This window comes from Colias philodice, chromosome 11, assembly GCF_061535455.1.
Source record: "Colias philodice isolate Cphi_HAF_F1 chromosome 11, ilColPhil1 Martin Lab GWU primary, whole genome shotgun sequence".
Taxonomy (NCBI): domain Eukaryota; kingdom Metazoa; phylum Arthropoda; class Insecta; order Lepidoptera; family Pieridae; genus Colias; species Colias philodice.
This window is the reverse complement of record NC_143096.1, coordinates 3,724,228-3,741,456: the sequence shown is the minus strand read 5'-3', so window position 1 is coordinate 3,741,456 and position 17,229 is coordinate 3,724,228. Positions and strand designations below refer to the sequence as shown.

At 33.9% G+C, this 17,229-nt stretch overlaps 1 protein-coding gene across 2 annotated transcripts in view; it reads left to right on the top strand.

Annotated features, from left to right (window-relative positions):
• LOC149484448 (GATA-binding factor C-like) overlaps nt 1-17,229 on the top strand; it is an 84,699-nt gene that overhangs the window by 50,190 nt on the left and 17,280 nt on the right. For both annotated transcript variants that reach the window (XM_089700641.1, XM_089700640.1), the window contains exon 5: nt 15,292-15,426. In XM_089700641.1, the coding sequence (XP_089556767.1) occupies nt 15,292-15,426 (135 nt within the window). The remainder of the gene's footprint in view (nt 1-15,291; nt 15,427-17,229) is intronic.

Genomic DNA, 17,229 nt, shown 5'->3' with positions numbered 1-17,229 from the left:
ACCACACACATCACAACAAACGGCTATAAAATTAATCATATACGCGACTCGGACAACTATTATAACAAAAAACAAGCAGAGTCGGTTCGATTCGGATGAAAATAAAACATATCCAGGGGACTGACGTGCGTCCGGCGTCACTTAGCAGCGCTGGAATGATGTGACGGCTCTTGCCGATCCGAATTCCTTTTTTATATTTAAAATTAAAAATAAAAACACTAGCTCTCTGAATCTGTTCCATTGTGTTCACGTTTTGGAAAAATTTAAATGACCGAGCGTTGGTCGCTTTTTTGAGAGTCGGAATGTCGAAATCGGCGTTTAAATACATAAAGATTCGCGGTTTAGCGCCATGTTTTTTCCATTTTCTGCGCATTCTTTCCCGTCGGATGTGAGGCGATGCGGTAGATTTGGTCCGAACCCCGCGGTGATAGAAATAAGTTGTTAGTGTTAACGAGTGCAAACTTTTGTAAGTCAACACGTCGGTGACTTATATAGGCCCGGCAATGCTTCGTGTAGCTAGTAACACCTGTTTGATAATGACGAACCGGTCCGCGTACTTTATCGATTAATCTCTACATTTTACTTCACACTGAATGATAAAGTATGGCTTCAATTACTAGTATTGGGATGGAAGAGGTTGTTCGCGAAACTGCTTCCATTGCAGATATTTAGAGTGGCAATATGAATGTATTTATTCCGGGCTCAGGGCGGCCTCTGCCTAACAATGCTACGCTTGTCGCTGCCACGCCGTTCTCATAGGGTTGTAGCAAACCGATTATAATTGTTCTATGAAAATTGTATATCCTACCTCATAAAATTTTTTGACACGGGCAAATTTAACTTTTTATTTGATCAACTTTTTTGCCTTTGTGACTCTATAATCTCAATTTATCATTATGTCTACTTCCTCTGAGTATACTTTTTCGTATTAGTAATTCTTCAAATATAATCTTTACTTATGGTCAACTCTAAATGAGATCTTCACTATAACTCCCAGAGCATTGCATTCCATACTGCTCAAAATCAATCACACTAAAGGCAATCGTCCACCATCCAACCACCTTGTCACTAAAAATCTATCAAGCTCTACTTCTACGGGTATAATTTCCCATCAAAAACCTTTAGTTCCAACCCTGTTTCGAAGGTCGTGAATCAGGGCTGACATTGCCGCCCGGTGGTCCCCGCGTCACATACATTTACATAAACCTTTATATTGTTGCTAATACTTCATTACTATTGAAATTGTTCAACGTATTACATTGTGCGTCAGATTTGCTTCTAGTGGATGCTGATTAAAAACAAGCTTAAATGTTAGTAAATTCTATACCTTCTGTATTTCCTATTTTATTTATCATACAAATACCATATGAATTGTCAATTGATGTCGATTCTTTTGAGGATATTCGATCTTCTTAGGTGGTTAAGTCGTGTACTGCACGTATACACTGTATATGCATAGTAGAGATAGTTTCCAAAATTGTCTATTTGTTTACCGTTTATACACTGTTTTTCCGAGACACTAGAAAAAGTATTGCACGCCTCATAAGCGAAGCGTTGAGGTGGGTACTACTGTCACTTCGCGCAAAACATCTGATTTTTCAACTTAAAATGTCTTTATGTATCATACATTGCACTTGTAAGATAATACATACACACACATATTAAGAAAAAACACTATTTTTAACATTCATGATATTTTTGATGTCATTTTTGTTATTTAAACTAGTTAAAAAACAGTTTAAAAAAGTTCTGTCTTGGACGTCCGTGTGTCTGTATGTGCGGAGGATTTTCTTGTTAACACGATAGCGACCGAAATACTTTACTAATCGAGTCTTTTTTTTTCTCTTACGCTTGAGTATGCTCAGGAATAGAACCCTTTCATTTTTCAGGGTCTGATTCGATGTGGTTTAATTGTTATTAAATAAACAAAAATAATAATTAATAAATAATTATTAAAAAAAAATTATGGGGCGTGCACTTTTGGATTTTCCAAACTATTTAAGCCTATCTTCCTTAAATTATTGTACACAATTTTATTACACGCAACAAATAATTAGGGATTATTTTGAAATGTTTTATCGTGATGTTACACGCTTGTATTTCAGAAGCAAAATGGATAACATCGAAATTGTATGTAGCTGATATATTTGTTCTATTTGCTACAACTTGTTCAATAATGCATTATGACCTTAATATCTCAACGAATTCATTGCGAAAGCATGCAATGGAATCCCCATTACATTCAAACACAAGTTCAACAGTTTAAAATTATAGCTAGTTTATAACAGTGTTTCAAACAATAGTTAGTAAGTCAGCTCATATCTTAGCTTGTGCGAAGCCGGCGGCAAGCGTTCATTTTCATTCATACAGTTTTGTTCATTTTGCGTCGATTGTCATTGTGTTTACCGCGTTTACCATTGTTCGGGGCCCATATAAATTGGATCGCGTCGGTTTACAGCGGTGACAGGTATATTTGAGTGCTCGATTTTGGCCGATAATTAATCCGTATTGTTAAATGTGAGCCCACCCTTGTACGACGAGCGCCGTGCGGCGTGCTTCGCTCTTGTTTCGCTGTTCATTTGTTGCGTTTGTTTCTTACAAGCCCGCCGTTTAATTGTTCACTAGGTCAGTTTTCGACGCTGTTCCGACCTTCTTGTATGCATTCCTTCTCTTTTAGCCAAGGTTAGGGTATGTAGAGAATTCACAGATAATTGTCTCAATGAATAAGAACATAATATCAATAAAATATCAATAATTGTTTGTAAGAATTTTCATAGCTGTTACAACTGACACATCCCTAAAGTACTTCTATAATTATAATAGTTAGCACGGGTGTATAAATTAATGCGAATAATTACAAAACAAGATAATGTTCAATTGAAACGAATTAAGTCATATATTCAACGTATTTAAATAAAAACATGGGTCGGAAATTGTTATTTATTATACGCGATAAATGTGCATTAACTACTAAAATTTTACTATTTATAGTTTTTATTATAGTACCTATAAAGTGTTCGCTTGCGTTCGATAAATACAGTCATTGTTTAACACCCCGTCACTCACGATGTTATTATAAGAAAAAAGGTGAATTTAATGAACTTTAATTTTTAACGTTGTTACTCGAAGTATGCATTTTGTTCGCGTGTCGAGAAAAAAGTCGATTGCGACTATAAAGAAAAAAGTTCCTTACTTATTTCGAATGTCATTTCACGGTCACTTAAGGTTCTTAGAGGTAAAGTATTTAATATATTGTGATTATAATGTGTTGATATTTAACACCTATTTGCGGAATTACTATTGTTTTTTAATTTTCTGAAACATCAATGCACATTAGATATGAATTATGATTATCCACATAATTTAAATTTATTTAACAAATTCATTGTAATTTCAAATAATTACACTACATACCTTTCGCTATATGAACGAAACCGTATAGAGGAGCACGGAAAATTTAAATTATTAAATTGAGTCAAATGCCAACCTTAATAGAGACACCAAGTGCATTCGTGACTAATTTTTAAACGGCATATTAACAAAAAATTGCAATTCGCACGTCACTTTTATAAGTTTTATACCAACTTTATGTGCATAACGTGTTTAGTTCAAATAGGTACATTAATGCGCTAAATGTCAAAAAATATGGATCAAAGTACTTAGTGTAGTGTATTAAAAGGAAATGGCAACCGCGAATGGGTGTAACACCTGCTTAAAGACATACGATTTATTGAACTATTATATTGATGGTACTTAACCTATGAATGCAATGGGCAAATTTTACCCGTTTTGTGTATAACGTAATAGACGTTATTAGAAGATGTTTAGCTTGTACAGTAACATCAAAAGTATTAGTTTTTGCTATACAATACCCAATTAGAAATTAAAGACTTCTTCGGAAGTTCGGGAAGTTTCCCCGTGACCACGCTCGCTGTAAAGTGTTCGAAACGTCCGCGTCGGGAAAAATAATATAATGAATAAATCGCGTTTAAAATCCGTTAAAAAGTTTTTAATTTCAAAATGTATAATACTCGCGTAAAATCAAACACTAGATATTACACAATTATACAATTACGTATTAATATATTTTAGATCCACGAATAACTTTAGTCCTTCAAAACGGTACACTTGACGGAGGGTAATTAAACCATCAGATAGGTGGTCCGCTCCGTGTATCAACTTTTTATAACATAAAGCCTAGTTGCCACTCATTAGTTACGTTCGGTCTGTCACAGAGGAATTATTAAATGTGTACGAGGCATTACGTCTCTTCGTATATGAGCTGTCAGGGAATGACGAGCGCTACTACCGTCAGAGTATTCGTATAGGAGCTACCAACGTTGACAAGTGAGCATTTTAGTATAGTTGGTTCTTTGATATACTGTTCCTCTTGCTATTTCGGTTAGAGTCCGGGCTGTCTGGCTGGTCGCAGTGGTTGCGTTTTTTAGTGCGCATCTCATCTGCACAGGATAATTTCCTTAATTTTAAGTCATTTTTTAACGCGTAATTTTTAATATTTTACCTTTAGATAGATCCATCAGACATAATTTTTTTATTGCAAGACGTTTTTTTCGTTGTTAAATAGGTGCCAGACGCAATTTTTTATTTCGTTTTTATAAAAAATTCAAATTATTTTAGAATGTCTGTAAATTTCATATTATGTTCTTCAAACATAATATAATCTAAAATTAATTAGCCAGACGCTAATTCGATTGTTAAGTATTAAATAATGTGTATAAATAAAAAAAAGTAATGAAGCATGCAGCTCATCAGCTAGTGTATTTTAACTATGCAACAGGAAATAATTGCAAGAATACAATATTATTTACACTTGTTCTTATAAATAAAAGCTAAAATGAAAAAAAAAACATAAAAGTGAAAAATAAATTAAAGTTACCATACATTGAAAAGAATGGAATAAAAACTATATCAATGAAGGTTAAACAATTACATAGCATGAATTTATATAGGTATACTAGCGGTCCTACATGTATAAACTATCCTATCTCTCAAGTTGGATCGAACTGCACATGGTGTGCGAATTTTATTATAATCGGTTAAGTGGTTTAGGAGTCCATTGAGGATAAACATTATGACACGAGATTTATGTATATATATATAATATATATTAAGAATTAAGATTAATGAATTAATATTGTTATCATCATCACTACATAGTATAAAACAAAGTCGCTTTCTCTGTCCCTATGTCTCTTTAAATCTTTGAAACTACGCAACGGATTTTGATGTGTTTTTTTTAAATAGATAGAGTGATTCAAGTGGGAGGTTTATATGTATAATAACAACCATTAAATAGTGGAGAAGTACTGTTATTTTTGAGGTTTCTAATGTGATTTCGTAAATAATTACATTTTTTCCACTTACAGTGCAAACGCAGGCACCCTACGAGTTTTATCAAAATAATGTACTAACTATAGTACACATTGAAAAGGTCTACAGAAAAGTCCGTGATGGTATTATATGTCTATCTCTTATGGATAACCCACAATAACTTTTTTTGTCATTTACTTTTTACGACAAATAATGGCTAATTTTCGAAGCGATTTTAACCAATACAGCATTAATCCTTAACCAATTAAAGACCTTGAATACATTGTTCATTTAATATAAATCTATATGGCCCTTTACACCGTATGATTTAAGTGAATATTTTCGAAGATATTACAGATTTAAAAATTGCGGGACGTAGCATTTGCGGCCAGCCGGCCGCCCGGCTAAATATTTTATACCCGTGCGAAGCCGGAGCGGGCCGCTATGTTTTTATATTCAACGTTCACAGTTTTTCTGTAGTGTATTTAGTATCAGCATTGCACCCGTGCGAAGCCAGAGCCGGGCGGGTCACTAGTTAATATTAGAAAATTTAACTTGTATTGGCAACACTGTATTTTGTCTGTGGTTCTTTTTCTTCTTGTACGCGGTGTGTAATGTGTGGTATTAGGCAATGTGCTATTGGAAACATTATAAATAAGGTTATGTAATCGTTGTTTTCATTTAAACCCATAACTTAATAGTTAAGTAATAAAAAAATTGTTTTGTATAGAAGATTGTTGATGTACCCTAATAGTTTAATTTTTAGCCTAAGGAATAAAATGTACTAATGGAAGGTACTTGTTCCCACAACACAGGGAATCCTAGAGTAGGAACAATTCAATTTCTATGCATCTTATATTTTCGAAAAAAAAAAGTTATTTTTTATTGTTATTTAATTTTCGCGGCCGACCCTTTGTATCTCTCTTGCACTTTAAACTATCTCTCCATATACACAATCATCAAATCGTTATACTTACCTACTTTCACTACGTTTTTATTTGTACATATTTAATACTTAACAATCGAATTAGCGTCTGGCTAATTAATTTTAGATTATATTATGTTTGAAGAACATAATATGAAATTTACAGACATTCTAAAATAATTTGAATTTTTTATAAAAACGAAATAAAAAATTGCGTCTGGCACCTATTTAACAACGAAAAAAACGTCTTGCAATAAAAAAATTATGTCTGATGGATCTATCTAAAGGCAAAATATTAAAAATTACGCGTTAAAAAATGACTTTAAATTAAGGAAATTATCCTGTGCAGATGAGATGCGCACTAAAAAACGCAACCACTGCGACCAGCCAGACAGCCCGGACTCTAACCGAAATAGCAAGAGGAACAGTATATCAAAAAACCAACTATACTAAAATGACTTTTTTTTTAACGTTAACAGCTCCCGTACCATATCCACTGAGTAACGTATGTTGAAAATATTTGACCCCAAGGTTACTCTGTATCTACACAACGGTGATCCGTTTGACGTTACTGAGCTTTTAAAGTAGTACGCGGCTTATGTCATAATTGATTGCTTCTAAGTTTCTGTACCTAGCTTTAAGACGAGACTTGTTATGTGGTTTTCGTGGTTGAATAATAATTAGAAAATATGAGTTCGATAATATAAATGAGCTTAATTAATTGATTAATTCTGGGAACGCCGAAAAAAAATATGGAGAATTCTAGATCAGATTAAAATAATATAATAATAAAATACTAAAATATATCGTGAAACAAATACCAACCACCTTCAAGCTTTATAACTACATAACTTGAATTCAAGGTTGCCTTTTAAATTAGTAATATTCATTAGAAACAAAATGCCACACGAAAATGTAGAATTATATATGGGTTAGTGCACTTTAGACGTCACGGCATCAGTTGATACAAAGCACGTCAGCATTTGAACGACGATCATGTTTTATGCTTGTCAACTTTAACCGTACCTAATTTAACTCTCGCTTCAGTCAAATCACGTATGAGAATATATCTTCCTTCAAAATAACTGAGCCTTTTCGCAAGTACGCCTCTCTTTATCATCCTTTAAAAATGATCCAATTAAGGGTAGCCATTACGTTCAATAAGTTACCTAAGTTAAAATCTCGCGCACACCCATTGTAATAACGCTCTCAATATTAAATTTTAACAAGGTATTAATTAAAAAAACTAAAGCGAATTTAAATTTTTCTCAGGGCGCACGAGACGCTCGTTGTTTTATTTTTAATTCATTTTATTCGGCGCTGGTCGAGCGGCGTGTTCCGCCCACCGGTGATTTAAAATTTTGATTTATCGGCGTATGCGCCGCGTTTGAGTCTAGCTCGCGGTAATTATAAATATGACGCGGTGTTAAACTGCGCTAACTGACCCCGCGACCCCACGGGCCTTGTTCGCGCCATTTCTACACAAATAATAATACAACTTACAACAACCCACCAAAATACACTGCGTGATTCAAACGATGTTTGTCAAACTGTAAGCAGTGTCGTTCCCACAGTCAATATAAAATGCCTTATCAGATATTTTGATTGAATATTTAACACTGCAATAAATTTAGTATTTACATAATTATGTCCTAGGATATAGCAAATATTTCTAATTTATTTATTGCTGCCGATAAATCTAATTCAGTATTAAATCGATTATCTGGTTTTGCTTATTTAATATAATTTAATGACAATGATATTTCAGTGGATATTAGATTACCTATTTTATATATTAAATTAAATTGTCAAATATTAAAACCACATTACCTTTACAATCAACTTTTGTAGAAAATTGTTAGTAGATCATATTTTTTGTTCAGGAATTTATTTTTATCGAATAGAAACAATTAGCATTTTGATAGTTAGTACATTTTCTACATCTATGCAAGCATAGAAAAACCCACATTTGTAAAAACATATCAGAAAGTCAAAGCAATTGACACAAGGGGGCCGCAGCTATATCAATTTGAATGTAAATTTAGCACATCAAAAATGGACCCTAGAAAGCAAGTAAGTGCTATAAGCAGCTGTTCCGTATTTATGACTTCCCACTACGCAGCTTTCCTACGGGACCATCCACCTGTTCCTTTTGATTAATTAACCGACCCGTCATGTATGTGACATAACTGCGCTGTTTCTTTAATATTTAGCGGCTTAGATCCGCAAATTATCAATTTTGCATTTTAATTATACGGTTTAAACGTCTCGTGGCAATGTGGCAAAAACGGTACAATTAGCTGTAATGTATGTTATGGTCCTGTCGGACTTTTATAAGAATTTCTTGAAGTTTTAACTATCGGAAATTATCATAGACTTTGAACAAACACGCAAATAATACATGAATAAATACCTAACTGAGATAGCATCTCTTTATTTTCGACGTCTAAGCAACATGTTTAGCCTTAGAAACTTTATATACAGTGGTGGTCGTTTAATTAGAAACACGTAACACGATGAAGTAGTCATCAAATTCATTTAACATTTATGTATTAACGTATTAGAGATTAAGTATTATTTCATATGTAATAGAACACCCGTTTATCTAGTTTTATAAGAAATTGCTTAATTTTAATCAAACGTTAGCTTAAATTAATAAAATTAAACAACTTTAAGTGAAGTCTGATTTCCGAGTATTTTCAGTCTGGACAACAAATTAGAAACAGCATGGTTCAAGTGCTCCAAAGTCAAAACCTGTTGAAATGCCACCAATATTTTTTTCTTCTACACATATTTGCACCATTTTTTAAACATTCTATCTAAAAGTTTCTGAAAATTAATTTGCTTTGCAGTAAAAATGGGTAAAAGTAAGATTTGTGACCCATCAACAAGAAAAATAATTTTAAGCTTACATTTTGACAAAAACTAGAGTTATAGGAAAATTGAAAATCATTTAGAGTGTTCGATAAAAATATATTCAATGCTATAGTTTATTTAAAAGAGCATGGTACTTCCGATCAAGTGCCTAGAAAAGCTCGACCATGAAAAACCACTGCACGCGAGGATAGGCAAATGATTCTTTTGGCAAAGATGGATCCATTTAAAAGTTCAAATTCTATTAGAAAATATGTTTTTGCAAACGTCTTAAAATCTCATACAATATAAGCCACGACGTTGTAAAGCCGTTGTTGTCTATAAAGATTATAACAGTCTAAAAACAACCCCATACATGCCCATACTATAATGTTTCCTCCGCCATGCTGAACTGTTTATTTATTATCTAAGGCCTGGTTAACTGAACGACGCGCGTATCCTTTGCCATCAGAATTGATTAAATTAATTTTAGTTTCATCCCAAAATAAAACATTTTCACTGGCGGACTGTCCACTAGTAATATTTCTTAGTAAATGAAAATCGTTGTTCCCTGTACTGCCTAGTAAGAAGCTGTACTTTTCTGGCGTCTCTCCCAATAAATTTTGCCTCGACTTACTGCCTGCGAATCGATCTCATCGACACATTGCGAAGTTCATCTTCGGAAAAAACCTAATTTAATAATAGAATTTGAACTTTTAAATGGATCCATCTTTGCCAAAATAATCATTTGCCTATCCTCGCGTGCAGTGGTTTTTCATGGTCGAGCTTTTATAGGCACTTGATCGGAAGTACCATGCTCTTTTAAATAAACGATAGCATTGAATATATTTTTATCGAACACTCTAAATGATTTTCAATTTTCCTGTAACTCTAGTTTTTGTCAAAATGTAAGCTTAAAATTATTTTTCTTGTTGATGGGTCACAAATCTTACTTTTACCCATTTTTACTGCAAAGCAAATTAATTTTCAGAAACTTTTAGATGGAATGTTTAAAAAATGGTGCAAATATGTGTAGAAGAAAAAAATATTGGTGGCATTTCAACAGGTTTTGACTTTGGAGCACTTGAACCATGCTGTTTCTAATTTGTTGTCCAGACTGAAAATACTCGGAAATCAGACTTCACTTAAAGTTGTTTAATTTTATTAATTTAAGCTAACGTTTGATTAAAATTAAGCAATTTCTTATAAAACTAGATAAACGGGTGTTCTATTACATATGAAATAATACTTAATCTCTAAAACGTTAATACACAAAAGTAAATAAATTTGATGACTACTTCATCCTGTTACGTGTTTCTAATTAAACGTCCACCACTGTAAATGCTCGATTTCTCAATAAATTATATTCAAAATAGCATGACAACACAACATACGTATGAAGATTAACAATCGATACGCCTTCGATAAAGCCATAGCTTTTCAATCAAGCGCTAAACAGTGTTACAACGATTAGCGAATTCCAGGGTTTATTCTACGCAGGCTCGAGTCCCGACATTGTGTACTTTGCCTCTGCTTGTATCCAATTTGATGAGCGCTCCCAGTGTCCTCTCCCATTCAATGCAAATTCACACGTTATAAGAAACGTTCAACGCGGAATTACCAACGTTTAGTCGCCTCTCGAACATAATTTTATGTTTGTTTCTTTGTATTATTGCCGCGCTATTGCCATTTCAATGAAACTGTTTTTTCCTTAAAATAAATTACAAACTATTAGATTACAAGCAGGTGTACGAAATAGGCTCAATAAAACGGAACAGCGTTTTATGTGATAGTAAATTATTGTCGTCTACGTTTTTATTTCTATGTACCTTTAACGCCGCTCTTTACTTGAATTCTTTTATGTATTTGTAGCAATTTGCTAGTTAATTTATTTAGTGCTTTAAATTAATATTTTCGTTCAGTACAATTGGTTGGTAGGTAATTTATTACCCACCTTATTATTTCTCGAACATGCGATGTCTATTAACATGTGGTTAATATGTGTTTTTAAGTGTCTTTTGTATATTATTAAAGTATTAATTCAATGAAAAAAAAAACTAGTTTCGTATGACATTATTTGTAAAGTTTATTACCAGAAATATAATTCTGACAGGCTGTATGTGCTATATTTATTATGTAGATTTAGGAGACAACATAAAACTGTTATTTGCTTAATTTAAGAATTCTAAAAGTTGTGGAATTTATTCTTAGAATATTTTTCAAGATTTAATAGTTTAAAGTTGAAGCTTTATTTAGCATCAAAATGAAATTAAGTCATCTTACCAGCTTGTATCAACCTCAGTGCTCAATTATATGTGTCATTTAATCTTTATAGAAGCCGAGAAATGATAAAGAAATAATTACAAAGTTCACGTTCGGAAATTCCGTGTCCACTATCTTAGCGAGGCTCTATTTACATTGTACACTAGCGCCATCTATCAATGTCTCTCTGAACTAATTATAGCGCATTCCCATTTATTGTTATTTGCATTCTTTATGAATATGCATCTGGTGAATATTTCACAAGTGGCATTACGAGTGATTTAATTCCGTTTTAAAATTTAAGTATTTTTACGGTTTACGAAAATGAAAAGGGTTTATTTATTAGCTATCCCAATGACTATGTTTAACGAATTGAAATTGTGAAAACAAGATATTTATTATTCTTATTGCGTTACCCAACAACCACTGTTACCCGCTGCTATAAAATATTTATTATACTTATTTACAAGCGCAGTAGAATGTAGGACCAGCGTGACGCTAGCGATTACGTTTCGTCGATAGTATCTCGCTTGATGTGTCAATCTGTTCTATCGCGATACTATTGCCTATTGAGTAACCGACAAGCTTTGTTAGTTTTGTTACCGTGATGGACAGAAATTCGAACCCCATTTCGAATACTTCAGATAGGCATCTCTAGCTTACGACCTATTAGCTCACTATGAGAGCTTCCATTTCTTAGAACGCAAACAAACTCCTGAAAAATCTTATACGCAGCTTGTATCGCTCTTCTTTATAAAGCTCCCAGGAAACTAGCTCAGAAGCCACTCCTTGCATCAAAGTTTTGTCGACCCTTGCTCTATTTGAAAACCACTTTACCTATAGATGTGTACGGGCCCCATTAATACCTACACAGCACACAACCACTATAAACTTGTACGAATTGAAAGCACCTCGGTGTGAGTGAACACGATGAAAATCTTTATTTTCACGCTCTATCTCTCTTTATCTAATCGCCTCAGTCAGATAAGGACGGAACGCCGGAAAAACTGGTGCGGGGCGAGGGGTAAAGGCTACATCGATTCCGCGCTTTCACTGCTAGGGGCCATGTAAACCTTTAAAAACAGCAGTGTTGCTATACGATTGTCATCTCTAAGTCGTTACTTATAGGAGAGAATTTTCAGTATAGAGCTATCACTGGTAAATGGATTGCCTCCCTCTTGGGGGTTCTCATAGTGGGATCTAGATGGCGTAGATATGCTGATATGCGGGTATGTGAGCGTGATGTGACTGAACGATGTTTGCATGTGTTGCTCCGAATATAGATTATAGGTATGTTTGAGTCGCTTCCGATGGGTTAAATTTTGCCTCTGTTTGCAAATATATGAGGGGTTGTAGGTGAGCGTCCCTTTTTGTAATATAATTTTATGTTTAAGTGTAGATAGGTGGATAGATTAGGGAAGACGGAGGCTGTGATTTGATTTGATTAGGAGGTGTTTGCAGTAGGGTCGGGAGATAAGGCTGATTGGATCGCGAGGAGGCGAGGAGGGCTGGGCTTTATGGAAATATGTTTTAATGTGGGTGGCTTATTGAATTAGCCAACTTTGAGTGAATTGGAGCGAGATTAATCTGTTTGATGTGTTTGGTGTTCATTAATTAATAACCGTTTTGTATTTGTAAATTCATTTATTTAATTCGCGTGTATAATTTAAGCATAAAATACATATGGATGAAGCGAACATACGTTTGAAAATTAATTCGTTTGACTGAGTAAAGAATGTAATTATACGTGAAATTGTCCACTTCAAGGACAGTATTATGCTTTATAAATGCTAAGTTTTGTCCAAAACAACAACAAAAGGCATGTTTTTGTTCGCGTCGCAACACAAAGGAGGCCTGATGTTGTCACAGCGTGCTCTCCTTTGAGTTTACACTACACTGAAAATTAAAGTACCACCATTACAATATGTACTGAATTTTGTCTATTTATCCGAGTATGGCTCTTTATCTTTGTCGGCGTTTATCTCATGGTTGTTTTGGAAGCTCGATATCGATCGCGGTGGAATGCTGTTGACAGTGAAATGGGTATAACAATTAATAAAACTCTTCCGTCGAAATGTACAAGTGTCCGCGTGCTTCACGTTTTTTAAGTGAAGAATTCAAGGATTCTTCTATTTTTTCGTTCGTCGGTACGGCGAGTTATATATGAGCTGAATAAAAAATAATTGTGCTCGTAAAATTTACGACGCTTTCCAGCGGTATCGGTGTTTGAGGAGCGAAAGTAATTCGGTCATAAAATTACGAGTAAACAGTCATTTTTCGTTGGAAATAAAAGCGCCCCCACGGCCGGTTGACTTTTGTAATCGGCTTAGCGGCGACCCCTCCGAATTAACCAGCAGATTCCCCAGAGACGAACGTGATGCAGCGGACGATATAGTTTGATGAGAAACTCTTATCTCCAGCTTATAAAATCGGTTTCGCGTAATTGACTCGTAAAATTTAGGGCTAACTTTTCATCCTGTATGGATGACTAATAAATTGCGACCCGGTTTAGTTAGTTATCGCAATTCGAGAACATAATATTTATTACAGGTATACTATCTAGTATTCTCTTTTTACTATTTATCGTGATCAAAAATACTGTTATCTTAAAAATCTAGATTCGCCCAGACAAATATAATATTATGTAAATGCGTTTTGACAAAAACACGATTGAGCTCTACTGTTCCCAAGCAAAGAAAAAGCCTGGCTAATAAACCGAGCTCTAATCTAATAAAAAATATAATCTTATTCTGGCACAAAGGAGTCGCCATGACGCGGCGAATATCGACGCAAACCATTTAATATTTAGGTATTCCAATATGCAGCTTGAGGTACACGCGTGTGAAAATGCTATTAGTATTAAATTGCTTAATTTCCATTTTAATTTGTTATTTATTTATACGATTCAATAAGTAAAAAGTTGGAAAGTCAGACATGTGACTACAAATTTTACAATTTACATTGTAATTTTAAGTGCGAAAATAATATGATGGACAGAAAAATGTGTTAAATTCTTGTCTATAGATACAAATATGTTATTATTTTTCATGACTTATTTGATATACCTCTTTATTTTTATTAACCTTTAATAACAGATTATTCTAAAAAATAGGTTCAAATAAATAAGCACTTGAAACTTTTTTGAATCGTCATAAAATAGTTTTACCCATTACCACCGAAAATATATGATCATATAAGTATTAGCACCAGCTTCCTAGTTATCACTGTAAGCTGTTGTGTTCTCGACTGTACCCAGAACCACACTTACGATATTACAGCGGACAATACACCGTTTCGGTCACGATAATCTTTGGTAGTATTCTGTATTCGATTCTAGTTACAGAGAATCGATCAGGATCGAACTTCGAATAGTTTGTAATACTTTACGACCTTTTTGTTCGATAAATGACATGACAAATTAATGGATTTATTATGAGTAGGATTGCGCGTTTCGTTTTATTTCTCGTGTCGGTTTAGGACGAATGCATTTTTAATTGAGTGAGGCACTTTTGTGGACTGTATAAACGGCCACCGGGTTGTTTTTTGTTTGATTGACGTGTAGTAATGGGCAGGTGCGTAGTCGATGGCTGCTTCGCTTTTTGATATTTTATGTCAATGTGCTTCTTGTATTTCCTTAGCTTTTACTTTGGTTTTTTTTATGACGGTGCACAATGTAGAGCAATATGCCAATACAAGTTTTCATATGTGAATTTCAAATTCTCCTGACATTAAATGTATAATAAATCTCATCATAGATACCTTACTCAACAATACTACTTTATAGTTTGATTTTAACGATATACGCTAAAGATCCTTGCAGAATTAATCAGCCTAGTTCACAAGCAAATGCATTTCACACTCTATTATATTTATTGTTTCCCTAAAATGATAAACTAACAATTAATATTGTATTGTTATAGTCGCTACAGTCAGCGGCAAGGCGGGCGGGGACGTCGTGCGCCAATTGCAAGACAACCACCACCACGCTATGGCGACGAAACCAGAACGGCGAGCCTGTATGCAACGCGTGCGGACTATACTACAAACTACATAATGTAAGTATTACAGAAGTTATTCGTGAAGGAAAATTTATGCCGTAATAAATAGTCGATAGTTTTGCTATATTTGTAATAATAATATTACAACTCTTTATTCAAACAGTTAATACGTAATCAATGAAAACAACTTTAATTACACCATTGACACAAATATTCGTGGTCCGCGTAAATACAAATTAAAAATTAATGCCCAAAATCTTATCTCATGACATGATCAATTCGTAAAATTGTAATTATGACAGTAACAGAATTAAGGTCATTTTTCATAAGGTACTTATTGAACAATACCTAAAAAACGAACGTAATAATTTCCCTTTTGAAAAAACTTCTTTACAATTTAAGCATTAGCTACTGTCTACTGAACAGTGATTGCAGTTCGCACTCAATAAATAGCAGGGTAGAGACCAGTTATTCTGGCCGATTTAAAAGTCCCCTATAGCCCCCAGAGGCGGTATCCTCCCGGGATGAATTGACAGTATCTTAGCGACAACCGCTTTGGGATCTAATAGCCCACACCCTCAGTAATGTGTCATAATACTCGATGCGAATGAATAACGACTCAGTTGTGACGTTGCGATTCGATGTTGGTGGACCAAATCGCTTTTGAATGAGAAATTAATTAAAATGAAATAGGATTAGCTTCGGTTGTTATGGTTTATAATGTACCTGAGCAGAGAGAATGATTTGTTGTTCTTTATTGTTAGGATTTTTGTTTAATATAAACGTTTATAGTTATTGATGTTGTAAAGTTTGAAAATAATGCTATAGATGGTTAAGTCTACGGTTTTATTATAGAAAGTGGAAGTAGTAACAATTGTGCCATATAAACAAAAGTTTCAAAACTCCATGACATCTAGTGCTTAAGATTAAGCATATAGCAAGAACTGGTAGCAATTCTCACGACTCTCACAGCCCCGTAGACGCAGCATAATAAACAAAGTCCCTTACAGTAAGCGATACATTCGTAAAAGGAACAAACATAAGCGGGTAGGTTACAATAGCAAAATTAACTGCCGATACGACCCTTGGCGCACTCGAGATTTTTTGTTGAAATGTATACTTTATTGCCTTTAAAGTGCCCGAACAACAATGTTGTTTGGTCTAATTATTTGGAAGCAGCGACAAAGGGAAATGGGAGTGGATACTTGAACGTTGAAGGAATGATGGGTGCACAATACGGGAATAAAGCAGTAGCAATGACACGACGGATGGTACACCTTCTCATAAATATTTATAGAGCCCTTTTGGTATTTGCGACCGAATGCTGCCTACTGGTTACATTTTATTGTTATTGAAACGAATGTTTAAAGCTACTTTGTTCTTTTAGAGTTATATATTGAGAGGTTTAAAATTGTATTTATTGGTTAGGTGAAGATTGTCTCATTTAAAAATATGGAGGTTATATTATTATTTTGTCAAAAAACACTCTTTAGATTTAATTTTGAAAAAATAACAAAGTTAAAAATTAATCTAAAGTTCTTTAATGCTGTTTTATTATTAAAAATGCGATTGTTGCGCTCATTGTTATTATTTAAATTAGCTCAATCGTTTCAAGTCGCCACCATTCATAAGCTCTTGGTATAAGTGGCATTGTTTTATATTAAACATATTACATTACTTATTTTTGATTGATATGGGAAAGTTTATTTAAAAAGACGATTGAAATTGATTCATAAAATATTTCGCTTCGCCAAATAATACATTTAACCAATATAGAAACCGCATTATTCATTTTGATCGCATATACTCAATAGGATTAACTCCGTGAAGTTTAAATAGAATCAATATTTGTGATAAGCT